Genomic DNA, 27,565 nt, shown 5'->3' with positions numbered 1-27,565 from the left:
TTTGCATACAAGAAATAAACCAAGTAGATAAAGATGCTGTGGAAACTGCTTACAGAAGGCTCCATGCTCTGTCTTCCTTGGGGTCTATTTGGCCCCGTGCCTGGAAAGACAGGCAGCAGTTGGATGAGCAGACATACACACCCTTGCCAGTGTGTGTGCAAAAGGAGCATTCACGGATGTGCAGAACATGTAAAGAGAAACCACTATGGGGTAAAATAGCTGACTGTCTTTAGGGCAATCTCAGTATATATATATTTATTTATTTATAAATTTTATATATATTATACATATATATTATATCTATATATTATATAAAAAATTTATTTAATATTTCCCCATAAACTCCTTTATAAGTGTTTAGGAATTTAGGCAATGGAAACAGCTTAGCTTGTGAACCTAATTTCACCTAAACTCTTCAGGCTCAATGGACTTGTAGAAAAGCATCAACAAAAACCAAAGGCATGAGAGCTGAGTTAAAAATAAACAAGTGATCAATAAATATGGAAAACCAGCAGCATCTTCTCTGGATGAACTTGGGGTCAGGACACCTTTTCAGAATCCTTCTACTTTCTGTGTCAGAAATAATGTGGTCTTGAGAAGTTTTTAGTTCCTTCTATGGTGATAATGATTTTTTAAAAAGACATTTTAGTCTGAGTCTTGTATTTTGTTATTTTGGTAAGATTTTAAGCAGCTCCAAGAGGCCACAGTTTCAAGCTATCCTAGAAATCTTAAAAGCAGGTTTGTGGAAAAGACTGTTCTACTGATTTCAAAGGGCCTTTTGCAGACATGTCCAGAGCTGACAAATTCACAGTACAGTAGGATTCTTTCGTCACATAGGAAGCAACCTCCTTCACTTGTTTGTGTATAAGCATATATACAAAAGTCCTAAGCAGAATTTTGATACTCATTGTGCTAATTGCTGTATGAGCAACGAATGAAAAAGCAGCCCTTTCCCAGTCAATGTGTGCACTAGGTAGATCAACAAAGAGTGCTTTTCCAGGGTGGGGTGATGGGAAAATGAGGCTTAGAGATTGACAGACTAATGAAATACCCAGTGAAATCTGTGACAATGCTCTTGTTGATTTCAGTTTGCTTCTCCTCCTGAGTCCAGAAATGGCTGAAAACTGAACTTGATGTACTTCAATCATACAGCACCACCTCTACCCCAAGACTGTTCTCTTAAAACTGTCTGAGCAGGAAATAATGTGCTGAAGAGCTTTGCTCAGCCCAAGTGCCTGCCCCAGCCTGTCTGCACCTCCTCTTTCTACTGTGTTTCTTTCATGTTGCAGCTCTCCTTCAGAATGTTGTCCCTATATGCCATAACATGCATCAAAATTTACTTCAGCACTAGTGGGATCAAATCCTTACAGAGGAAATAGTTGCAGATGAACTGTTGTAAAAGTTGATTTTTAGACCAAAGAATCAGAGAATGATTTGGGTTGGAAGAGACCTTAAAGATCATGTAGTTCCAACCTCTCTGCCATAGACAGGGACGCCTTCCACTAGAGCAGGCTACTCATCCAACCTGGCCTTGAACACTTCCAGGGATGGGGCATCCAACTTCTCTGGGCAATCTGCTTCAATGTCTCCTCGGTTTCACAATAAAGAATTTCTTCTTAAAATCTAATCTACACCTACTCTCTTTCAGTTTGAAGCCATTCCTCCTCATCCTGTCACTACATGCTCTTATAAAAATTCACTCTCCATCTTTTTTTTGGGCTCCCTTCAGGTTCTGGAAGGCCACAATCAGGTCACCCTGAAGCCTTCTCTTCTCCAGGCTGAACAATCCCAGTTCTCTGAGCCTTTCCTCATAGGAGAGGTGCTCCATCCCTCTAATCTACTTGATGTCCCTCCTCTGGACCTGCTTTTATAGATTGATCTCCTTCATGTGTTGGGAACCTCAGAGCTACATGCTAGATGTCTAATACATTGCATATTCACTGAATAATTTCTTAGAATAAATCATGTTCACAGTGATTTTTGTTTGTTTGTTTGTTTGTTTGTTTGTCTGTTTGTTTTCGTGGGGTTTTCTGTTTGTTTGGGGTTTTTTTTGTTATGCACTTTAATTTTCCCCGATTTCCAATGGTCTGGAGGGTTTTTTTTGTTTTGTCTTTTTTTTTTTTTTTTTTTTTTTTTTTTTTTTAATTGAGCACATGTTAACACAAGGAGCTAAAAGAATGTTTTTGAGGCAATTCACCACTTCAGAACCACATGTCATTCCTCTCAGCAATCACAAGCATTATCTGCAATTCTAATCAGGGAGAGAATTTAAAGTAACTAGCCTTTCAACCAACAAATCTTTTCGAGTAAGAAATGAAGTTGAGATGTATTAATGATTGACAACAGAGACGTGTCTTTGTTCTGACAAGGAGAATATATTTAATAGTACCATCCAGCAAGTGTTGAGAAGAGCTGCTCAAACCTGTTTAGCAGAGGCTTTCTCTTTTGCAATCCAAGATATCTTATGCAGTATTAAAGCTGAAGTTCACCTTAAAATTTATGTGAAGCTCATTCTCAAGGCAAGAAGCTGTTCCATCAGACAAGGCAATGGAATGTGCCATTTTTCATTATGCACTCTATTTTATGGCTTATAGCTCTTTAATATGAAGATCATCATCAATTATTTGAATTATAAGCTACTTTCAGTTTTAAAAATTCATTTTGATTTTACCTGGTATTTTCATCCCTTATAATTAGTAGTCTTCCAGGACTAAGACCACAAGTGGCATTAAACATGGAAAATTTCATTTTTATTTTCATTGGAGGCAAAGGCATTATTGCTTACATTTCAGTGTAAACAGGCATCAAATATCTTAAAACTTTACACTGAATGAAGTTTTGGATGCATATATACCTCTATTTAATTGGCCAAGAGCAAATAACAGCAACATTTATGTAGGTTTTCCAAGAGGAAAATAATGGTTTAGGGACGATATAAAATATTTGTTTTTGTTTATTTCTACCTGGTTCATGGATTATGGATAATTTCTGCCATAGATTCACAGGACTACATTAATTACCTTCAGAAAGTTGCATAAGCCTGGAAGAAAGTTCAATTTAAAAAGTGTTCTATGCAGTTCTATAGTACTATGCTTTAAAAACAAAACAAAACAAAACAAACCCAAAGGAAACCAACAACCACAACTTGTCAGCAGTAGAGATATTCAGTCACTAAATAACGAACACCCCATGTAGTCCAGTCATTAACTACAGTCACGCAGAGAGAAACTTAAAATCCTAGGGAGAGGATTTTTTTGCACCCCACAGATAATAGCAGGTTACAGCAGAAGCTGGTTATTTTATCTGCAGCTGGCTGCAAAACATGATCCCTGTTCCCAGGGAATTGCTCTCTCCTTGTGTCACCTCAGTTTTGTGGTCATGCTGGATGCTTAATGGCCAGTATGAAATGTTCCTTTAGAGTTCACTACCTGCTGTGCTTGGAAGTGCAAATCTGTGCTGGCTGTCCACCGCAGGCAGTCCATTAGAGTGATGTTCATTCATTCACGGGCCATATCAGAGGAACAGTTGTCATAATCTGCCTGAGTGAGAAAAGTGCAGCATGCTGCTGGCTGAAGAAAGTGTATCCACTGTCATCAGTAATTTTGAGGGTTATTCTTTTCTAGACAGATGACATTCAGGTTGCCTTACTACCATTTATCCAGCGCATTCACCCATATGCAAGTTAAAATTTGCTTTCCTTTGAAGTGAGCGTAAAAGAATCAGAGCTCAGGAAAAAACAATCCTTCCTCCTTTTCCACCCTCTCATCTGAAATTCAGCTTCTCTGGCAATATCCCATTGACCTGCTGGCAGGCCTTGTGCAAACAGCTGCCAGAGCTTGTCAGCTCATCGGAATATTACTAATTTCTTCTTTCAAAGTTGGAAAATTCTAAGCATGTCTGGAGGTGCAGGGCATGAAGAGAGCAGCAATATGGCAACACCACAATTCTTGGTAAATCCTGCTGTCTCTTGGCCTGGAATACGTTATATCCTACTGATGTTTGCCTCTCCATTTTATAAATGGAAGTAAGCCCCAAAGCTGTTGGCTCAAATGGTTGGCACCTCCAGCTGTCCCCTTTCCAAGACAGAGGCAGGCTAGCAGCAGCTCAAACTTGTAGTTTTATGTACAGAAGATTTTCTTAACCTATTACCTTAATACTATTTTGCACTGAGTTATTTTCCTTCGTACTGAGATTTTTTTGAATGGCAATGTATCAATGCAATTGCATTCCTTAAGAAAAGGTATGCAACCGAGGAGGGTGTAACAAGCAGAAAGGAACCAAAATAATTTAGAAAGAGGAAGCAAAATGAGGGGATTGATAATAAGTCAGTGCTATGGCATAAAGTCCAAACTTTGGACTTTCCAATATTTGCACTTGTAGCTTATATAAACTTTCCAGATAAGCTGTTTTTTTCCTGAAAAAACTGCTTTTTCAATTGCTTTCTATCCTCAAGAGATCCACTGCCCTTGCACTCTTCACTGCACCCAGCTGTCTGTCTGGAGCCAACACTACCCATTTCCCCCTCCTCATACTAAGCCTGGACACCTAAGTCTCAAGTCATGTAGCAGAAGAATCACACAGTCCATTGCAGGATCACAGGAATAGCTTCTCATTTATGCAGAGGACTAAAGGAGGGGAAAATGTGTGCAGGACAATTAAGGAAGGGAGAAGAAGAGACATCAGGAATCATTTGTGGCACTCTGATTGCTGCTCTGTCTCTATAAAGTACTGGCAGATGGTAATCAGGTTAAAACAGGATAAAGTGGCAGAAAATTACTAAGAGACCACCTTTTACCTAAATTTTTATTACTGGAAGCTAGAAGGGGAATATTTCAATGATCCACAGTAATTATTAAGATACTTGCACCAGATTTTCTTCTTAGTCTTCACCAGTGGGATAGATCATAATTTAAAAACTGCTCTACCTTGTAACATGTAAGTACCACACTTCTCTACAGGGCTGCACTGAAAGAAGGATCCTCTCAGGCTGCCTTAGAAAGGGCATTGGCATGGAAATTTTATCTTTATCATGATCTTTGCTACTGAACTCTCTCCTCATTTAACCAGTGATGTGACATCCAAGATATCAATACCATTTATTCTCCAAGGATATGACTGCCCAGTAAGATGAAGGAAGCATGAAGAAGATCTAAGATGTTAGGAAGTGAAAATTGCTTAAACCTTCTTAACCCAGACCTCCCCAGTCATTCCAAATCTGAAAGTGTCTTTCAAAAATCTTCTCCATGCCATGCCTTTGAAGGCTATTTACAGCCATACCATCCCATTAGTGAAACTAAGTGACAGCCTGGCTGATTATGGTGTTTTGCTGGGTTTTTTTCCCCTAAAAGTAAGGATTTTTCAGTCACTTTCAAGTCATTAAGGACTCCTGGCTTCTACATGGTAAAAGTCCCTAGAAAAGTACGGTTATCACATTTAAAGCATGTAGGAAAATATTTACTATCAAGTAATATTTACTAAAATTACTATCACTAATTTAGTATTTTAAAAAATATATATACTTTACACTGCAGGTATGAATAAATTGTTTCCTTTAGACTTTAGAAAACATTCATTTTTCCTGACATTGTGCTATCTGCCAACGCACATTCAAAGTTTAAGTTGATGAGAAGTAGTCTTCCATTTTGCTTTAAAATGTTGTACTGCACTCTCTCTAAATACTTACCAGCTTGGGCATCAACCAGCCCATACATCTCAATACAGTTGGCTGTGACTTAAGTTATTCTTCAGCAATGCAATTCAAACTATGTCTGATGATATATTTTCTTCCTTTATAGGCCTCTATATTTTTCTGTTCCTCATTTTAATGAAAATGTTAACATCCTAGTGAGAATACTAATATATAGAAGTTGTATTTAAAAACATTTCAAACAAATAAAGCTGCTTTGTTGTTTTTTGGGGTTTTTTTTCCTGAGGCTTGTATTTAAAGGTGCTATTGCTAGTTCTAGTCCGAGATTTCAAATATAGTGAAGGGCAGATTTCTTCCTGCATATGACCAAAGTAAATTGTAAATCATTCTAATTAAAACTTCCTAGATAATTTATAATACAGTCAGAAAATTAGAGATGTAAAATTAGTAAAAAATAGTCTTCACTAATTACTTCTTTTTCCCTTTCTGGCACCCTTTTTGATCTATTTGATCTATTCCCTTTTGGTGCAGAATGTTCTGTGATTGTAACTTTAAGTTACTATACCACCTATGTACAAATTAAGCCTGCAAAGGAAGAATGAATCGTGCATAAAAGAGATTACATGCCCAGAAACTACATCTATCAATTACATGCACATGATATTGGGAGAGAAACAAACCATTGAGTTCTATCCACTAATCCATCCAATCTATCCACTAAAGGGGCAACTCAGATAGTCCCAAGACTATTGTACAGAAGGTTCTTACAGCTTCAGTCACACCTCCATACACGTGATCTTCAGAATAAATCTGTCCAAGTTGACTTCAAAAGAGACAGAACTCTGAATCTGCTTTTTGAAGTTATGCTTTGATCTTTTTTTGGCATTCTGATTCAGGATACACGCTATGTATTAGTGTGCCTTTATATTACTGCTGAGTTTGATGCCATAAACTCCAGCGTTCTTTCAAAAATGTTCAGTGCAGATGCTCAGACCGATTGGAATTGATGTTTTCCACTTACAGTTCATTGCTAGGTTGCAGGTTAGGTGTTTTGTTCTTTCAAGTTGTTAGGTTTTTTTTCCTATCAGGTGAGTCCCATGGGGCTCTGTTCCTGGCCTGTCTTTGTATCCATAGAATTTCTTTTGGCTTCAGTTATTTGTCAGTATGATCCAATTATTTATTTTTGAGGCAACACTTAAGTATTTATAACTGCCTTGTTATTATATACCCAAGAATATCACAGCTGCTTTTTCTAACCTTAACTACAAGCCACTGATATTTTAGTATGAGAAATGAATGTTGCCTATTTTTAAAATTAATGCTGAACCTGTTCAACCCTAATGAATAATTAAAGATAAAATTCCCAGAGAAAAGTATTTGCAAGATCAAATACATGACATATTAGAACACAGGTGACATTTGAAGGAAAGGATTTCTATGTGTTGAAGAAAGTTCACATCATCCATTCACAACAGAACATTAATTTTATTTTATAAAAGTAGGTTACAGGACTGTAGGGATTTTTCTTATCACTGAGTGATCTCGATTTTCCCAGCTTCCCACCTTCCTAGGGATGAAAGACTGCTTCTGAAATTTGCTACTATCATCCTCTATGACATGATATTTGCTTCATGTGTTTGTAACTTTACTTGTCTCATAAAAAGTGAAGTGAACCTTCAGGAGAATGTGTGTGTTCATGGCACAACACAGGGTGCAAGCCAGAGAGGGAGGGAGCTGCCAGCCTGCTGCTCGAGCAGAGACTGCAGTGGGGAGCAGCAAACCATGCAGGCTTTAGAGGCACGGAAAGAATTTGGGAGGCCAAGCAGAACACCTGCAAATCAAGAAGCCAGAGACTTGGCTGAGACTCAAGTGGTCCTCCAGCTACACAGACATAGAAAACAACGAAGGAAATGCTATAAGCCTCTCATTTCTGTCCTGTATGATCCAGTAACTTTCAGTTTTCCATTTTAAAAGCGTGCTAGTTTATAATGCAATTAATTTTGCCTTTTATGAGTTTTGTGTTGCAGTATTTTGGGGAAGTTTTCTATAAAGGTAATCATACACATCCACTTCAAAGGTCTGGCTGACTAAAGCTCTGTCACATTCAGCCTATGCTGCAATATTTCTTTCCTTTATTACTCCTTTTTATTTGCTTTAAAATCTGCTTAATATGCCTGCCTGTTAATGTCTTTTGCTGTCAGTCAGAGAAGTCTCCTTCTTTCCTGGCCCTTCTTTTATTAGTAGCTGACTTTGCTGGGATCCAGGTACAAAACTACCATCTTTACCTCAAAAGACTTGTTATCTTGAATTTGCTACAGATGCTAAAATTTGTATTTCCAGTAGCCTGAGAGATCAGGTGTCACCTTTTTCAAAAGATTACTGATCTGATGCTATTTTCCACTTTATGACATCAAACCCATTAATACTATTTAACATTTTTTTCCACTTCAGATAAAGCTGTTTCCATTTCTCATCCTCTTTTTCATCTATCATTCTGCCTTTGCCCTCATGACTACGAGTGACATTCTGAGTAGAAATCCTGCTTCACCACCTGACATTTGCTCCTTTGTGTGGGGCATTGTATGCATTGCCCACCCTGCATCTACACTGCACTCACAGCTACACCTCCCTTAGGGGTGGGGTGGTCTACTTCAATCCTTGAGGTGGCAGACCCCAAAGTTTTCCACCACAAACCTCCCATGGTTTTAGTGTCTTTAGATCCAAACTACATTTTTGTCTCTGCTAAGCAGGTAATGTTTCCTCCAGCACTGATGGAGCCCTCCTCTCATCCCAGCAGAACATCCCTCTCAGCAGAAGCCTGTGGTCCTACTGTGCCTTCTCTCAATCAAAGTCTACAGATAGGAAACAGAAGTGGATAAATCTTTCGTGATCTCCAGATTCTCAGTATCTTCCTTTTAATTTTTTATCTTGGTGAATGAGTACAAATCAACAAGCTCTTATCTTCTGTTTCTTCTTGCTTTTAGTTTTTCAAAGTGAGGAAGCCAGCAATATAATCTTTTGTTTATCAGTATCCCGTGAGCATTTTCCAACCCCAGTAAATAAACTATCAAGGTCTTCTATGGTGCCCTCATTCTACCCCAAAATATATGACCATCCAGAATTTTACAGCCACTATGGATATATCTGCTAAGTTTACTACTTAATCACTTCCAAGTCCATCCATGAGTACCCATTTGTCTCTGTTTATCTGCAAATGAGGAAATCCATTTCTCCTCATACTTTTATTGCTTTTTTCCTGCTCTATCTCTACATTCAAGTCAACTTTCTCATCTTTTAATATGGATTTAGGTATTGCCATCTCTGTCACCAACTCAAATTAGCTCCTTAACACCCCAAAACATAAAATGACTACTTTTTCAGCTTTGAAAATAGACCTGAGAAGGTAGAGTGTTATGAAATGGGAGCTTAAAATAACCAGTGGTCTTCTCATATATGATGGAGTGAAAAAAGAAACATCACATGTGTTAGCAAACATGATGGCTAGGAAAATGGTTTTCTCATTGTTAGAAAATGGTATCATTTCATATTAGGAGGAAGATGAATGTCTGGAGTAGAGTCTGTAACAGGATTAATGCCCACTTTGAAGCCACCAGTGAATCAATCTGCTAATGAAAAAGAAAGATATTGCAATACTGCCCTCATCCATAAAAAAAATTCTCCCTGAAGAAAGATGAAATAAAAAGACACTTTTCTGAAAACCTTGTAACTCTAGAATTTCAGTCTTCCAAAATAACACATTGTTGTGATTAAGGAGGAAAAGAGAATGAGTAGAAATTAATTCTGAGAAATAAGAGCCATCATATAAATGGTGAGAGTCACACAATATTGCTTAATTTTGCTGTATGTAGTCTGTGATATGGAGAAAAACACAGAGGAACTCAGATTAAATTTCTGCTAGCAAAACCAACTGTATATTTACTGATTCAAGGCAAAAGAATGTCAAATGAAGTTTAAAGTGAGTCCAGCTATGACCCAAATCTCACAGCACTGGTAAGAGAGAGACTTGTTATGATACAGAGTTAATAAAGCACATCAGCAATACAGACTAAATGCAATAAATAGAATGTAGCCTTTTTGAAAAACAGCTTTTCTAGGAAGAGGCAATTTATTTTATTTGACCAACTGGCCCAGCTGGAAAAACCACAACAGCTATATCTCCTGATTTATTAAGACAATACTTCTTGCTATAAATCTTGCTTATCTTATATACGGAAACCATTAAGGCTGTTGAAACAGCACAACTAGAAAATCTAGAAAGCACAACACACAGACAAGTCAAAGTTTAAAACAGGAGGAATTTAAAAAGATTAGTCTATGAAAGGCTGAAGTTATGATAACATCAGAAACACAGTAAAGAGAACCAAAAAGAGGTAAGAATTTCACAGGATAAAGAAAAGTGTTCACCAACTATCACCTAAATTAGTTTCAATATTTTGATCACAGAATATTCTGCGTAGGAAGGCATCCATAAAAATCATTGTGTCCAGCTCTTAAGCAAATGGTCAATACATGGATCAAACCTACAGCCTTGGTGTTAATTAGCATCATGCTCTAACCAACTAACTTAATAACTTCTTCTTTCTCTTGCCCTGTGAATGTGGTTCTTCCAAGAAATTCTTGTGATACTTTATTTGCAAGGGTCTTTCTCTTGCTTTGACCTTCTCAGTAATCATTGGTTATCCCCTTCTCTTCCAAACAAAACTGACAATTTTTCTTGGTGGAAGATGCTGTTTGCCTTTAGATTTATGAGATTCAGACCTGAGATTTTCAGATATGTATAAAGTGGTGGATAGTTTTTTCAATTTTGCCAGATCTTGAGAAAGTTTCCATTACCAAATAAAATTATCTTCAAAATTCACTGGACTATTACCTGAAACTCATGGCTTGGTTCAATGTACTTCACTGACTTGTGCTGGTTAGCCATTTCTTTTTGAATTTATCTTATCCATTTTTCTAGGCAGCTTGAATATCCTTTAAGGCTACAATGTATGATTACATATATTGGAATCCACTAGAAAAAAAGGGACCTATATTTATGGTTTTTGTCTGGATACTCCATTAAAACAAGAAACAAGCAGCTTTGGCTTTTCTACTGCAGTATTTCAAAGCTTAGTGCTATTAGAATTGTGAACAAACTTTATCTTCAGGATAAATCAGTGGCAGTGCCTCAGCTCAGGTGGCCTGCATGGATCTGTCTTAGTTTTTGAGGCTATTATCTGTAAAGAAGAAGGGAGGACTTTTCTTTCTGCTGAGATGAAACCTCACCATCTCTCTTGCAGGCCAGGCGTGGGCATAAAGGAAAAGGCATTGAGAACTCTGACCACTGAAACTGCTAATTCATCTGCAAGTCTGTCGGGTCTGTCAAACAGGTTGAGTTATGCATCACATCAGGGAAGCTGTAGGTAGAGTTGTCTCAGCTGTAACTGTTCACTGAATTCCCAGATTCCTTGTCAGCATATCACAAAGACAGTTTACAGCCCAATGTAGAGCCTAACTAATCCTGTGCCCCCCTTGGCTCAGCACACCCCTTCATTATTTCATCATTTGCTCCAGGCTTATGCTTCCTACACCAAAGGCAGCAGTTTTTACAAGACAGAGCTCTTAGACACGATTTGCTGACTGGGAAATTACCACTCAGGCAGCAGCAACAATGAAATGGATGTTACTTCAGCTGAGACCCAGAAATTAGGATAACCTATCTGCATGACAGTTAAGATTTGGGAGAGATGGCATTTGCACAGAAGAGTGGGAGTCCGGAAAGTTTCTTTTTAAGCTCCACAAACTAAAACAGACACAAGGCTGCTGCCATTCAGAAACCAAGAAGTAAGAGGATTGCTACTGGAAGTGGAAAATGGATTTGTAAAGAGGTTTCATTTTAATGGAGCAGCTGGATGAAAGGTACAGACAGGAATGGGCACCACTTAGGCCTGTATGTGATGTTGAGTGGAAAGCTCTAGAGAGCAATGCTGGATGCTGGAGTAAGATTGATTTAGCAATAGATGCAATTTAAGTGAGAAGGCTAAGGTGCTGGCAACTGGGGGTTGGGATAGCATCCATTTAAAGATAGATTTAATATAAACAGAAAGGCCAAGGAGGTGGAAGGTGGAGACTAAAACAAAATCAATATTAAGTTAGGTTAGTAGAAACTAGAATAAAATGAGCCGGTTGAAAAAAAGGGCATACTGAGTATTTGGGAGTAGAGAAGCAATGCACGGATCTAAGAACAATTGAGGAACTCTCATTAAATTATATAAGCCCTAAAATCAGAATTATTATCCCATTTTAATAAGAATATTACAGAGTAGTAATCAAAAAATCTTAAGGGAAGGGACAATCTCCAGTTTAAAGAAAACTGCATGAGTATAAGTATATTCCTGCCTGAAGATAATTCTCTTCTGTCACAAAATCAGACTTGTTGGGGTTGGAAGTGACCTGTGAAGACTGTGTAGTCCAACCCACCTGCTAAAGCAGGCTCACCTGCAGCAGGTTGCTATGGGTGAATAGCTACATAAAGAGACTCCACAGCCTCTCTGGCAGCGTGTGCCAGTGTCCTGCCTCCCTTACAGTAAAGAGTTTTTTCTCCCCTCATACTCAGGCGGATCTGCCTGTGTTTGGGTTTGTACCCACTACCCCATGTCCTGTCACTGGGGACCACCAAGAAGAGTCTGGCCCCATCCTCCTGACACCTGTCCAATCTGTATGATTGGTAAGTTCTCCTCTCAGTCATCTCTTCTCCAGACTGAACAGGCCCAGCTCCCAAAACCTTTCCTCTTAAGAGAGATGCTCCACTTCCCTAATGATCTTTGTAACTCACTGCCAGTAGAGCCTTTTCTCTCTTGTCCTGAGGAGCCCAGAACAGACACAGCACTCCAGATGTGGCCTCACCAGGGCTGAGGAGAGGGGCAGGATCAGCTGTCCCAACCTGCTGGCAATGCCCTTCCTAAAGCAGCCCAGGACACCATTGGCCTTCTTGGCCACCAGGGCACTGCTGGCCATGGACAGATGTTGTCCCCCAGGACCCCAGGCCCTTCTCTGCAGAGCTGCTTCCCAGCAGGTCAGCCCCCAGCTGGGCTGGTGCACGCATTTTTCCTCCCTAGGTCCAGGACCCAGCATTTGCCTTTGTTGAATTTGTACATAGTTGCACAAATGTGTGTATGTGTATATATGTATTTTTTTCCTCTTTTTTTGTATGTGACACTGCATATAATATCCATAGAATCACCAGATCATAGATCATAGATAGAAATCTTTAAAGCCCATCTAGCCCAATCCCCCTGCACTAAGCAGGAACATATTCATCTAGGTCAGACTGCTCACGTTCAGTTTTGTTTCTAGTGATGGGGCACTTCTCTGCACAACCTCTTCCAGTGTTTTACCATCCTCGTTATAAAAAACTCTTCCATATATTTAGTATGGATGTTCTGAATCAATGGTGGAAATCCTTAACATTAGTTATATTTGTAAAACAGAAATTGATCAGGTAGTAGTGAACCAGCCTTTAAAAAAATCTCTAGCTATCAGTCTGGAAATCAATTCAAAGTTAAGGAGAGTCTGTATATACCTGAGTTTGAGCCAAAATATTCAACTACATACCCATCCATATGGATATACATATCCACCTACACACATCTATACATATATATACGTGTACATATTGATCAAAACAGGTAAAATTGTCTCATGATGATATAATACCATTCTGACACATATCTCTGCTCAGAAAACTGTGTTCGTGCTTTCTGAAAATAGTACATAAAATCTATTTTGCTTTCCTTACAGGTATTTCTAAATACTTTACTTGTGCTCCTGAAGCCTCATTTAAGTGACTACATATAATATATGTTCTTATTTCTAGAATCAGAATCCAGAACTGTGGATGAAAACTAGTGATTGCAGCTCTGCAACTTCTGGCAGCTGAATGCTCACACAATTCATTGGTATAACAGAGATCTTTAAAAAAATATTAAATTTTACTCTCTCCTGAACTCTTCCTCAACTTTTTACAAAAAAGAAAACAATTATTGGAGAAGTCCAACTTGATGAAAATGACCAAGTGTCATTTCAATGTATGAAGCAGAGGAGAATATGCCTCACCCACTGAGCTGTCTGTGCCACAGCTGGCTGTGGGCACTTGGGATTTCCCCACCCACAAAAGAACATTTCAAAACTGTACTGTGAGTTAATCACTACTGCTGTGAGTTATTAATAATAATATAATAATATTATTAATAATATTCTGGAGGATATCCAATAATATTATGTTTGCTAAAGTGACTGAGGTGATTCTTTTCTACTGAATTTCAGGAAGAAATTTCTGACTTGTGCTTAAGGGAGGAATTGTGGGAATGCACTGGAGGTACTCTTACTATTTGAGTGATTTATCCCTTTCCTTAATGAAAAATCTATGAGCTGCTGGCTTGCATGGGAATGGTGTCTTGACTATTATCTTCATACATATTCAAGCAACCCAACACTAAGAAATTAATTCTTTACTGAAGATAGATTAAAATATTTTACTGAAGTGGTTTAGAAACTCAAGTTATTTGATTCACACTTCAGAGTAAGCTATGTTCAACAAATGAAAAATTGGAATTAGCTTACCCTTCATTTAGATGATGCCATTTCCTCACTCTTTGCACCCTATCTGGACAAACCTTACATGTTGCATTCCACATGAAACATATGGTATTTTCAAGCAGGTAACTTCTGCTACTGCTAGAAATACTCCACAGTTAAGACTCCCCTTTCTGTACACTATGCACCATCTATTATTTAAAGACTCTCTCTTAGGACAGTGTTCTGCAATAGTCAATGGAGAATACAATTGGAAATGAAGACCATTTTGTACATTTTGATAGGGCAATGTAAAAGGAGACAATAGCATGAGTACAAATATTTGTTTTTAGATTTGCTTTCCTGTGACAGATTATTCATCCACGGTTTTTAATAAGAAAAAATAAAGAAAAGGGATAATACCTTTGCTGCAATAACCTTTCTAGAATCATGATTTTTTTTTCTAGTATTTATATTTATATTGTTTAGTTGCTTTTATTTTACACCACCTCAAAGATTTTACCCTTAGTTGTGTGCATTATATCTATGCATATGTTTCCATAGGAACTAGAACAAATGCTTTCTCAGGCAATGTATAACTGAATGTAAAAAAAAAAAAAAAAGTAAAAAGAAACAAAAATAAACTGAAGCAGTATGTAGATGTAATTTAAATAGTGTAACATCCCTGCAGTATTTCTTCCTTTATTAAATGCTTCAGAATTCATTGTATTAGTTTAGTGTAGGAATTAGCATGCATTTTCAGGTAATTCACACACTAAGGCTAAAGATAAATAAAGAGGACAAAAATAGGACTGCAGACCATACAGTGTTGTTAAACCATGAAGTGTTGTTAGAACAGAGGTTTATCCTTTAGATTGCCACTACAGAAGAAAGTGGAGTCAGGTATAAGCAGGGTAGTAAACAGAAGAGTCTGCATCGAATCAACTAAGTCCACCTGGACAGACCTCTAGGGTCTACAGAAACTGCAACTTGACATTTGTCTCAATTAAAAGTCTGGTGGGGTTTTCCTGGGCCACAAGCTGAACTGAGGAAGTCCCCTGGATGTGTCTGGTGACATTTCTGGTCACACCACAGCCCTTCCTTCAGTTCATGGTAGGTGTCTGCAAGATGATGACAGAGGCTGCTAGCAGGGAATGAGCCACACTGACATGTGGCAGCACCTCAGTGCAAGGAGCAGCAGGAACCATCTGTGGCATTGGCTGGACTCCCTGGCTTTCCAGATGTCACAGACCACCTTTGAGGACACCTCATCTCTGCAGAGAGAAAACTGTTCAGTTGAACTACAGAATACATCTGGTTATGAATCCACTACTATTCTGTGCCTAGAAATATGTATACTAGCAAAAATACCTGGTTCTGCTGTTTTTCCAAAAACAGGTGAATCAAATTTCTGGGGTTTTGGGTTTCTTGTTCAGATGAACAGAAAGATGCAAACTGCTTTCAAGCCTTCCAAAAATACTGGTAGTCACTCCCATTTTCCAAAAATGCTAAAGTCAGGAGAATGCTGTCAATGTGGCAGCTTATAGTGCTGTTTCACTGCCAAGCAGTAAAACTTACTATAATTTTAAAAGTCTGTGTCAAACATACTCATCCACTGGACAGGAACAACACATTTTGTTTCAAGTCATTATGTTTTAAAGGTGAGAGTAGTGAGTGTTAAAGCCCGGTGATGACCTGTGCTGCTGTTTGACAAGATTTGTTAAGTCCTCATCTTCAAGAAGATAATTTAAGACAGTTGTTGACTAGGGATGTTTGATTCTTGTATTGCCCAACAGAAGAGTACTGCAGAATCCTCCTACTTGGTGATTCTTGATATTAAACATTTTATCACAAAAAATTCTCTTCTCAGAAGGTAAATGGACTCAATGGCATGTACAATTGCAATTAATGTAAAGGTAGTAGTAGTGGGTTCCCAAAATCTCCTTAGTTAAGGAAACTTGGATACTTATATATAAAGGTAATAAAATATTTTTAATATTAGCTATTACTAGCTAGTTCTTTATTCACTTTGCAAAAATATAGCCTATTTATAAGAAATTTATCACTGCTGGACCTCCTATGTAACTATAAATATTAAATTAAATATGATATAAAATTCTTTCTCTCTTGTTTGATTACTGACAACAGATGCTCAATGGCGTGTATGAATGTAATGCCATGTGTCAGATAAGGCAATGCAGTAGATTTTCAGAGGAAATAATAATGTATCTCGCTTTACTTAATATCTTTCTAATGATAGCATATGGAGAGTCATATTGGTACCACAATATGGATAAATTTGTAATTTGTAAAAACAAATTCATCTTCCTCTCTTCTGAAAGTACAGTTGAGCTCTGAACACGACTAACATAGAGGATAGACAAAAAGACAATCCTTTTTTTCTTCATTAGTTTTGTTCTTGTATTTTCATTTAGGGGATAAATCTTCATGGTGAATGGAAGCCCTTACCTTTATTTTTGCCCATGCACAAAAGAGGTTTAAATTTCATTGGATTTGCCTTTTGGCATTTCAGCCTCATTTTTGTAAAAATGCTGAAATCACAACTGTAGTTTTGTGGCAAATTTTCTCTGATTTCACTGCTATTTGCTTATGCAATTTGTTTCCAAATCAGTTTCCACTTCACAAAATCCAGTACAGTACAGAACCATCACTTCTGACGTGTGTCAGTGTCACATTTATGAACTGGTATTTAGCAGTAGTGCTATCAACTGTTTCTCAAAAAAGTCCAGAAACTATTTAGAAATTTAATCATAATTTTAGCAATGTATTTTGCCTAGTCTCCAGACTCCACTGAATTAAAACAGTAACTCTGACAAGGTGGAAATCAGTTTCTGAGTTCATTTTTAGGAGAAAATTATTCACAAACAGGATAGTGACAGGCTTTTATGATTACAAATTTCACACATTCTACTCCTTCAAAAGGGCTTATAAAGACTGATAGATCTACAAAGAAAGAAATGAAAAAAACGAAGGGAAGAGATATAAATAGACTTTTACATTAGGATGAATGATGGAAGGTGTTAACCCCACTACTGTAGTGTGCCTTTTATATGTTCCTTTTCTTTTTCATTCCTTTTGACCTGCTACCATCTTCCTTCGAAGTAAAAGTTAACTACAGTATGAAACGTAGGTAAGGTGAGCAATAGCTGGAAATAAATGTTTCCTCAAGCATTATTACTGTTCAGAAAAGTGTCCATCAGCTGAAATGTCAGGCTCAAAACCCATTTAAGCACTGCACAGAGGCTAAACAGGCAGCTATTATTAATTTTTAAGTCTGCCTGATGGGTTTTAGACCAAGAATTGGGGTTAACTCGATGCACTGAATATTGCAGAGTATATTTAATTAGGGAGGCTTTGACACGAAGATGGCTGAGGATTTATTCTGTGCAAACTACTGCTAAAATATGAAGGAATAGCTGCATCTACCTAAGAAAAAGATCTGCTGCATCATATTAAAATGCATAAAACTGGTCTTAGTTGCAGGTTTTCAGACTTTTATCCTAATGTAAACACTGTGTACTTTGAATCTGTTTCAAAGCCCCATTGTGCTTACATCTAGGATAATTTTCTGTCCATTATGCTGCAAGTTAGCAATGTGAATTTCTCCATAATAAGTCCTGTTCTTCACAGTTAATTATCAAACCAAACCATTTTCTCACTGTGCCTTAAATAGATGTTTCTTTACTCAAAACATATCTGTGGGATTCCAATGAAAGGGTTAACATTTGTCTATAATGTATTTATCTATAAGCATAGAGGGCTCTAAAACACGAATGGGCACTAAGACACAAAGTGAGATATTAAAGGGCTCTTTATTTGCTTTTGATCCAATTCAGAACCTTAGAAGGCAATAAAAAAGTAGCAAATCAGAAATTACTTCTTTCCCATGGTTGTAAAATCTCTTAGCTGCATCTATTACACTTCTTTGCTCCTCTTTTTCCTTCCTTTATTGCACCACTCTTGTCCCTGCCCCAGGCCATTCTCTGCCAACCAAAAAAACCTATTCACACAAGAGTATAGAAGATCAAGTGTAAAGATACAAGTGAAGTGGGAAATTTGTCCATTCCTAACAAAGGACATTGCACCATATTTTCCCAGGTAAGTGAGGTGATTTTCACTTGTAACAGAGGAACAAATGTCATTGACAGCTCTGAAAGATAAGCAGAAATTAAATGCAGACCCCTGAGCCATTTGAAGAGAATGGGAACTGGTTTAGTTCTACATACTGGATCACTTTAGCACTTGATGTGTTTTATTGGTTGATAAATACATTACCTATTCTCCATTCTCAGTGATTTAAATTTGCATCTATATCGTATGGCCCAAAACCCTCAAAAGAAAATTAGGTGGGCTCACCATCAGAGGAAAATGAATCAGCCCCCATCTCTTCTGAAATAGACATGATTTCAAAGTGAACAGAGCCCTTAACTTGACAAAAACCCTCTTGTGAGGCCTCGAATAGCAAACCACATATGTTCTGTAGCACACGATTGCAGTTTCCATGAACATGTATTCTTTGCTGGGAGTTTTGTCTTTCACATGCCTGAAACAGGGTTTGTGAAGCACACTATAAAGGGCTAAACAAACCCTATGGTAATATAACATATTTATGTGTTATATAACACACATACATAACATAGGTTATTTGTGTAAAAAGGGAAGGTTCTGTCTTTCCAGGTACAGATGCATCTGTGTTTGCATGTGGGTGTGCATGTGCACACAATGATTCTTCAAAGGCATTGTAGTTTCTGTTTTCCTCATCAGTCTGCAGGCCTGAAATTTCCAGCTATCCTTATGGAGCCCTGGCTACTGCTGTGGCTACTGCATCACTGCCATAAGGAAAGGAGTAGTGCCTGGATTTCCCCGAGCAAAGACTGTGTTTATACATCCCAAACTATACAGCCATCTGCGGTATCCTGTGTCACCAGTTCCTGCCTAACTGGCAGTTTTCAGCTTTCCCAGGAAGCATTTTCTGGACTTTTTCTCCTCAAGCCCTAAATTTGATGTTTCTTCTCCAAGTGTTCATATTTCTCCTTTACAACACCCATTTTTATCCAGGCTCCTTTTGCCTTTCCAATGTGCACAACATCCTTATGGCTCCTCAGCACTCAATTTTATCTGAGAATCTCTCTGATATATTTTCTTCCTAATAAAAACCTTTGAATGAAAGTGTTAAAATAGATTTGATACTAATGTCTGTTGCATTATGATGGAGAACTGAACATTGTACCGTTTGTAGCAATGGAAAAATATTTTGTTTATAGTCCTTCACACTGTTTTCAATGAAACAATCTGCTTTTCCATCACAGACATGGATTACTTAAATTATGTTTTCAATAAAATTTTCCAGGTATTATCAAATACTTTCCTACAAACTAGATTAATTTTTCCTATGATATCCACCCACTAGACCTATTCTGTGAAGAAACAAAACAACTGTGTAAATATTTATGAATAAAAGTTTATAAATAAGTATTTGGTTGCATGTTATTTATCCTATAACCATAAAATGCTATTGACATTTGTTCTTTTTTCCCCCCTAGAGAGAGCTATTTTACTGTTTACCTCCTTATAAATGAGAGGAAGTAATTTAAATGATCACATGCTGTCCTTTTTTTAAGTTTGTTCTTGTATTTGCTCCTCCACTCATCCGATATTTTTCCATTCTCTCTACTGCTTTCACCAATGGCCATCCTAATCATGTGGGTATGGTGACATCCTCAGGCAATTCTCACAACCACTTTTCACACAGCATCCTACCAAAATGTTCAGCATATTCAGATTTTTCTAATACTCTCTTAACGACTTTTTGAGTAATACTTTCTTAAGGTGTGCACATTTTCAAACCTTAGGAACAATATGAGTATCTATATAAGGGTTTTATTGACAAAAGCAAGTTAAGAATATGGGGCCAGCATTTTAAATACATGGCCTAGGTGCCTGTAAGCATTAATCAGGTTTACCTAATTACTGATCAGAGTGATGCTGCACACTGTAAATGGCTTGGTCTGTCCTCTCCATTAATTTTAAAGCTGTCCTTTGGAAAAAATAGATTAAGAGGCTTCAGAAGCTTTGATTCAAATGTAAATGTACATACATAAAGACATACATATATGTCTATATGGATGCAACATGGGTCACAGAATTTTTGTCACTGTGACTGTGGCTCATGTAAGAGGTTGACAAATCTCTATGAAGAAGTTCAGAAAGTGCAGGTTCAGAAGTCCTACCTCGGTAACTTGTTAGTACCTAAATAAGCATGTCTCTAGGCATAATTGGTTGTGTACACGAATGCCAGATTCTGCCATTTTTCAAGCTTTGGTCTTTGCCTTGGTAATTCAATACAAGACTGTCTCAGCCCAGGTACCTTGGTTCCAGAGATGGTGAGGTGTGTATCAGTACTTACAGCTGTCCTCCTCCTCCATGAAAATACTGATCACATAACAGGCATACACAAATCCAATCAGCTGTGTGAAAATAAGAGGAAAAAGCCATCGTTAGAACACATTGAACACTTATAAGGCCTTTAATACAGTGATATACACAGGTATCACAGCTAAATTTTAAAGATATTTACTTCTATTTCCTGCATTTACAAATTTCAGTGCATACGGTCACAAACAGCAAAATTAATTTCCTCTCTTTTGCTCACGTTGTATAACATATATTTTATAAATTTATATAAATATGCATTTTATAGTTTAAAATATTTTCCTAGTCCCACTGGGATCAGTATTGACGAATACTGCTACTGAGTAATACTGGTAGAAAACATCTGTACCCTGATGTTCAGCTATTATTTACATTTCTTTGTTCTTCAATACCTCTGGTCTCACGTGGCTTTTCCCACATGAATGGGGGCCCCCTATGCACCTCACATACTTACTAAAATGCTAAAATATTTATTGACTGCTACAGAATTAAGTCATAGTAACACTTTTATGGAAACCACAAGAAATGTCTTTTGGTGCTACATAAAGTGTCCCAGTGAAGAACTGTTAGGCAAAATTTTAAACTGATAGGTGAATTGTCATGATGTAGCTGAACACTAAAACTGGGTTATGATTCACTGACATCAGGAAACACCTTATTGGTAATTCAGGTTAGCTATGCAGGAAATGAACAGTATCATTTCCCCAAAGAACAACACCAGTCAAACCATGCCATTATTTTATCAGCAGCACCCACGAAAACATCCTCCTTAACCCAGATTTGCGTCACTTGTGCCACCAAGAGGAAGGGATTAAGATCTTTAGGATCAAGAAATAGAACTCTACTCACTCCTTATCCATATAGACAAAATGTTTTCTTATGACCATGACCAAAGATGAAGGAAATCCCATTGGGCAAGGAAACCTATTAAACTGCACAGCCAGACATGTCCCATCTTGAGAAAATATTATTTGTCCAGCTGTACACAATTCATGCTATCTGAAAGCCTTGAAAAGACTCTTCATAAGAGATTTCAAAAATAGCTGAGAGATTAGTTTTAAGAACACTCCTTTTCCTCTGGTCCATTCAAAAAATCTAATTAAAATAGTTATTCTAAGGATGTCACGGATCAACCATCTGAGAAAGAGGTAATTTAACAGTATCTAGACAGGTATAAACGCCTTCAGAAGCAGAGGAATCATTCCCATCTGCTTTCTCGTTGGGCTGCACGAGGAGCTTTACAAGCAGCTCCAAAAGCCTCTCTGCAGACAAAAAGCTTGTCCACACCAGGGAATTCAGGGAAGTTAAGATGAATTAACTGAAGCTGTGAAATCAATGCACATAAGATAAAGTACATTAAATCCCTGTGTGGCCTTCCCCGTTCAGAAATAAAGTGGCCCTAGTTCACTGCATCTTAATCCTTCTCCAAGGGATTAATCTTCCCATGGAGAATTAAGCCACAGTATGCTGAAGCTGGGCTACTTGTGAATGAGGGCTGTCACAGCACTGTGCCACAGTCCTGTCAGAGCTTCCTCTCCAGGGCATTCACCTCACTGGTGCTTTGACAAAGTGACTTTAATCCAACTTTTCTCTCATTCTGAGCAGACTGTGGTATCAGCAGCTTCCCTGACTGCTTTTTGTGTCCACTTTGATGCGTGGTTTTGCCACAGCCTCTCTCAGGTGAGCAGCACTTTGTTGCACTGATGCTCTGAGGCAGGTAAATGCAGCCCAGCTCTGGAGGTGGCTGGGATGGATCCATGCCCATCCCCGTGTTCCTGGTGCCACGGAGGCTGCAGCAGGATGGGACCCACAGACACAGCAGGGCTGGCTGGGTCACTGTGTGCTCACTTTACCTGCCGAGCATTGTGTGGCTGAATAGGAGCAGAGCAGCTCCTGCTGTTGATGACAATGGGATCATAGGGATCTGCTGCCAGCACAGCCAGCGCCAGCATTGGCTTACAGACTCCTTGACAGACCAAGCACATTTTTTCCCTAAACTTCACAGTTTAGAGCACCTTTCAGGCATGACAACTAAAACAATACAGTATAAAGGCTTCCAAGAGATCAAAAGACAAATCATACCTCAGATGCCGTGCTTGTGTCACCTGAAGACAACATATAATTTTAAAAATATTGCATTAGTACCGTGGAAAAAGCAGAAAAAGCAGTGATTTTTCATAACAGGATACCACCTATTTATTTACAATCTTTCCTGATCACTATTTGTGTTGTGCAATTTGACTACATAAGTCACTTGGGTTTGTTTATTTTTCCTAAACATGACTAAAATATTTTGAAGAGTAAAACTGCTGAACAAATAATGAACATGATAGAAATGAATTGCAGTACAGGCTGTGGATTAAGTGTTTGTGAAGGAAGATCAAATATTAGAATTATTTACTCTTTCCACATCCTGCATTTACTTTTTTGTAGCAGTAGTATTCTGTATTAAATTAACTTTTATAAACGCAATTCTTTCTTTATATGTTCATGTGTGCTCTATATCTTTGCGTATTGTATAAAACATATCTCTGTAAGTGCTTCCAGCAGGTTTCTCAAATGTCTAAGATGTTGGACAAGTGGATAAAGCACAGCAAAATTTCCACTCTAATGAGAAATAAATGACCTGACACAGAGAAAACAATAGGGAAAAGTGCTCAGAAAAGTCTTCCAGAAAATGTGGGTCATGACAAGCCTGAGTTTAACAGTCCTAAGAGCTTACATCTTTCTCTTTCAGCAGACCTTCTCCTTAATCTTCTCCCATTCTCTTAAATGTTTGAAACACACTTTGCCTAATCTATGACCTCCTTGCAAAATCAGCAGCCTTTCTCTAGTTCTCAGAAATATATTTCTTTATATTCCTCAGCATTAGAAATCACTGCTAGCTGTTGTATTTATGATGTATACTTGTTTAAAACAGCATTTAGCCCATCTGTTTCTTTATAAATACCAGGAAAAAAATATATATGTATATTCACCCTCTTCCAATTTCATGGTCATTTCAAGGGGAAAAAAAAATTGATAATCCAACAATATCTTTCTGTAGTTAAATGACAGAATGCATGTTTCTGAAAGAATAAAGCAACAAGGAGAAAAAAGAGCCCTTTAGCATCAATTGTCAGGTATTGCTGCTCAGGGGGTCAGCAGTGCTTGACTTGTAACTAACAATCAAGTAGTTATGGTTGGGCAACTGATATCTACAGCACCATTAACAAGAAGTGATAAAGTGGGAATACACCCTTTGACAGATGAGACCTGTTTCCAGGTCCTCAGAGTTACAGCCACCACTGTGTGAATGTTTTTTGTAAATGAATGAATTAAAACCTCTTATTTTATGTTATTGATGGACATGCTAATAAAATATTTATTCCAACAAATAACTTTTGGTATCTTGATTAACACAGCTGCTGTTTAATTAGTAGTGTTATGCTCATGTGAATCCATCTAATTGCCAATCTTGGTACTGGAAATGTTGGCTATGGGCCTGGCATCAAGTGATAGACTTAAACATGTGTTCCCTGATAACTAAAGCAAATATGACACATATGAGCTGGGAGAGTCTTAATTTGGTCATCCTGAGTTTCAGTAATAATTCAAAGGTACCAATGAAGTGGTTGGAAGAGGATGTCCAAAGTATCAAAGATCACTAGCACCTGAAAGTATAAATAGGAGCCTCTGGCCTGATCCAGAGAGAAATACAGATGGCCAGGAGCCTTGTCTTGACAACACTGAGCTCAAGGCATGAAAACCTTCTGGGATCCCTGCATTGTACAACACTGCCTGTCTGACCTGGAGAGCCCAGTCTAGTTAAGTGTCTCAGAAGACACCTGTCAGTGATATTCTGCAGAAAATCAGGATTTAATTGTGGGTAGAGGCTGCTGTCCCCAGCCTTCATCCATCTACACAGTGGTTAGGGTACATACCTTTTTCTAGAGAGAATAAGCAATACATAAAATACTCAGCTATTTCAGGGAACCACAGAACGGTTTAGGTTCAAAACTCTTCTGCTTCAACCTCCCTGCCGTGGGCAGGAACATCTTTCACCACATCAAGTTTCTCAAATTTCATCCAGCCTGTCCTTGAACACTTTCAGGTATGAGGCATCCACAGTTGCTCTAGGCAACCTATTCAAGTGCCTCATCATTCTCATTGTGAAAAATGTCTTCCTTATGTTCAATCTTGATCTATGCTCTTTCAACTTACAACTCTTACCCTTCGGCCTCTCACCACAGACCACGGTAAAAAGCCTCTTTCCATCTTTCTTAAAAGACCCCTTCATAAATTGAAAGGCCAAAATAAAGTTTAAATAGCTCCAACTCTCTCAGCCCTCCAAATATTCTCATGGCCCTCCAAGTGGAGTATCATGAAAGCAGAGTAGAGAGGTAGAATCACCTCCCTTGACCTGCTGGCCACACTTCTTGTGATGCAGTCAAGGGTACAATTGGCTTTCAGGACTGCAAGTGTATTCTGCTGACTCACATTAAGTTTGTCACCTACCATGATCCCCAAGTTCTTCTCAGCAGGAAGCCTGCTGAGAAGAATCCACAAAGGGATTTCTTATTAGTGGAACATGGGTACATTGATATGATGCTATTATCAAGGCTTTTGATGCATAATATATTTTCTGCTGATATCCTTTGGTAGAAATAAAATAGTAGTGGTCTCTGTTATTTTTCTCCCGTGCAGGCAGCAGAGTCTCAAGAGGACCTTAATGCTTTAGTCTAACTAAAATCTCCAGGCTTAAGCTATGGACATCTGCATGAAAAGTAAATGCTTAGTTTAATAGAAGTGAAAATAGATTATATAATTGTCCATCATTAAACTGAGAGAAACTATTAAAACATGTAAGAAATTAAAAACCTAATCATTTAAGCAAATATATGCTGTGAGATATAATTACTTTAATAAATGAATATTACTAGAATATATCCTATTAAAAATAAGAATCAAACTGAGTGCAAAAATGTATGTTTACTTGCTAATTAATGTATTTTAATAGTTACTACTTAATGTGGATTAACCTTTCCTTAGGAAAGCAAGGACAAATGTAAAATAAAACTAGAGTGATGATTTAAATCAAGGCTATTTTATGCAGACTGAAACACTTTTTATTAAAATTGATGATTTGGATAATTTTGATAAAAATTTTCCTGCTTTGCTTTGTCACCATCAGCTGTGGCCTTTAAATACACTCTCTCAGTATGAGACTACTTTTGTATCAGCTTCACATACTGCAGTTCCACTGGTTCAAAGTAGATATGTGAGTCTTCCCTCAGTATTTAGGAATATATGAAGCAGTGCCTTGGGCTATCAGGTTAATCTTCAAGGTCAGGTGTACAACAGGTCATTTACCACTGAGCAACTACACAGAGTTTTGCAGAGATCTTGTTGCAACAATATGGAACCATCCACACCGACAAAATAAATGTACAGTACTCTTGGCTTCAAGAGGATGTGTGTAATATTGTAGCTAAACTAGGTTTGGAAGATTTCTCCAATCAAAATGGAAACTGTGCTTCACACTCTTCCTTGTACACATCCAGTCCAGCCAGATTGTCATCTCACTGAATATGGCTTTTTCTTGACTTCTTTTTTGCCAATGAGAACTGAAAATCATTATTTTTTATTTATCTCTGAGGTTCTTCAAAACTGTAACTTTACAAACAATTCCTTTTCTTCTGCAAGGTCCTTCACTATATCCAATTTCCCACAAGGACTTAAGAAGTATGAAAGGAGAAGAAACTTTAGAGATGGAATCTTTATCCATAAAAAATTTTTAGGATAAAAAGCTTGACAAGATGTCTTAAATTTAACTTATAAAATGGAAACTGTGTAGCAAGAGTGAATTTACTGAGTAAAAAGGTAAAAATGCATTAAATTACAAAGCATCCTGACTATTACTGTCTCCTGATTAGCATTTTCAGAAGAGCTAACAACTACTGAGGAAAAGTTGAAACATGAGTTGTTAATCTTCTTAGCTACCTACTTGCCACTAACACTTTTATTACTCTGCAGAGAGGACCATAAAGCCCTTTTCCTCCATTAAAGACTAGCAAAGTGCTAAATCAGAATGGGAGATACACAAGGGAAACAGGATATTACCCCAGTATCTGTGTGTATACACGATTCAGCAAGATAGAAATATGACTGAGATTATCAGGCACAAAGAAATCATAATTTACATATTTCAAGACAATGACAAAAGAAAGCAGTATATAGCTGGAGCATAATAATAACCATTTACTACTATAGTGTATAGCTATCCAATTACATGACTCTATACAATTATGCACTGTATCTGCTTGATTATAAACATGTTACTAGAAATATATTGTAAAACTGTATCCTTACAGATAATTCCAAAACTGAATGCAATTTTTTGAATTAAAGAACAGACAGTCTCAAGGGTACATCTGCATTTTCCAGAATCATGTGATGAAGTGCATAACATTTTATACTGGTAGCAGGGGGAGGCTCAACCTGAAAGTACTTAGAAATATAAAACCATAAAAGCACACAAACAACTGCAAAAATGTCCTGAAATCATAGCAGGAAAAGGTAGCAGAAACAGCTGAAGTACCTTATGTTGTCTGATTTTTTTTTTTTTCCTCTCCTTCATCTTCCTAAAATCTATTTGATTTGAGTCGAATAAAATTCAGGCTGTAGGGGTATTGTCTACCAACTTAACCAGCACAGAGCTGATCTGGTTCAGCTGTGCCATTTGCACCTGTAGTGGAGAGCTCCTAGAGACTACAACTCTGATAGCCCTTAAAATGTGCTAAGGACTCTAAAAATGGGTGACAGGAGCTTGCAGGTATTTTGCTGTATATTTACCATGGAGAAGCAATTGAGCAGATACTAAAATGTCTGTTCTTAAAATAGAGACATTTA

General features: G+C 37.7%; 1 protein-coding gene across 1 annotated transcript in view; it reads right to left on the bottom strand.

Annotated features, from left to right (window-relative positions):
* The window catches only part of NKAIN3 (sodium/potassium transporting ATPase interacting 3), a 338,790-nt gene that overhangs the window by 4,835 nt on the left and 306,390 nt on the right, over positions 1-27,565 (bottom strand). Inside the window, 1 exon segment of the mRNA XM_088175531.1 lies at positions 20,649-20,709. Within this exon segment, the coding sequence (XP_088031657.1) occupies positions 20,649-20,709 (61 nt within the window).

The sequence above is a fragment of the Sturnus vulgaris genome, chromosome 1 (genome assembly GCF_052056855.1).
Source record: "Sturnus vulgaris isolate bStuVul1 chromosome 1, bStuVul1.hap1, whole genome shotgun sequence".
Lineage (NCBI taxonomy): Eukaryota > Metazoa > Chordata > Aves > Passeriformes > Sturnidae > Sturnus > Sturnus vulgaris.
Note: the sequence above shows the minus strand (reverse complement) of the source record. Positions and strands in the feature narration are given on the sequence as shown.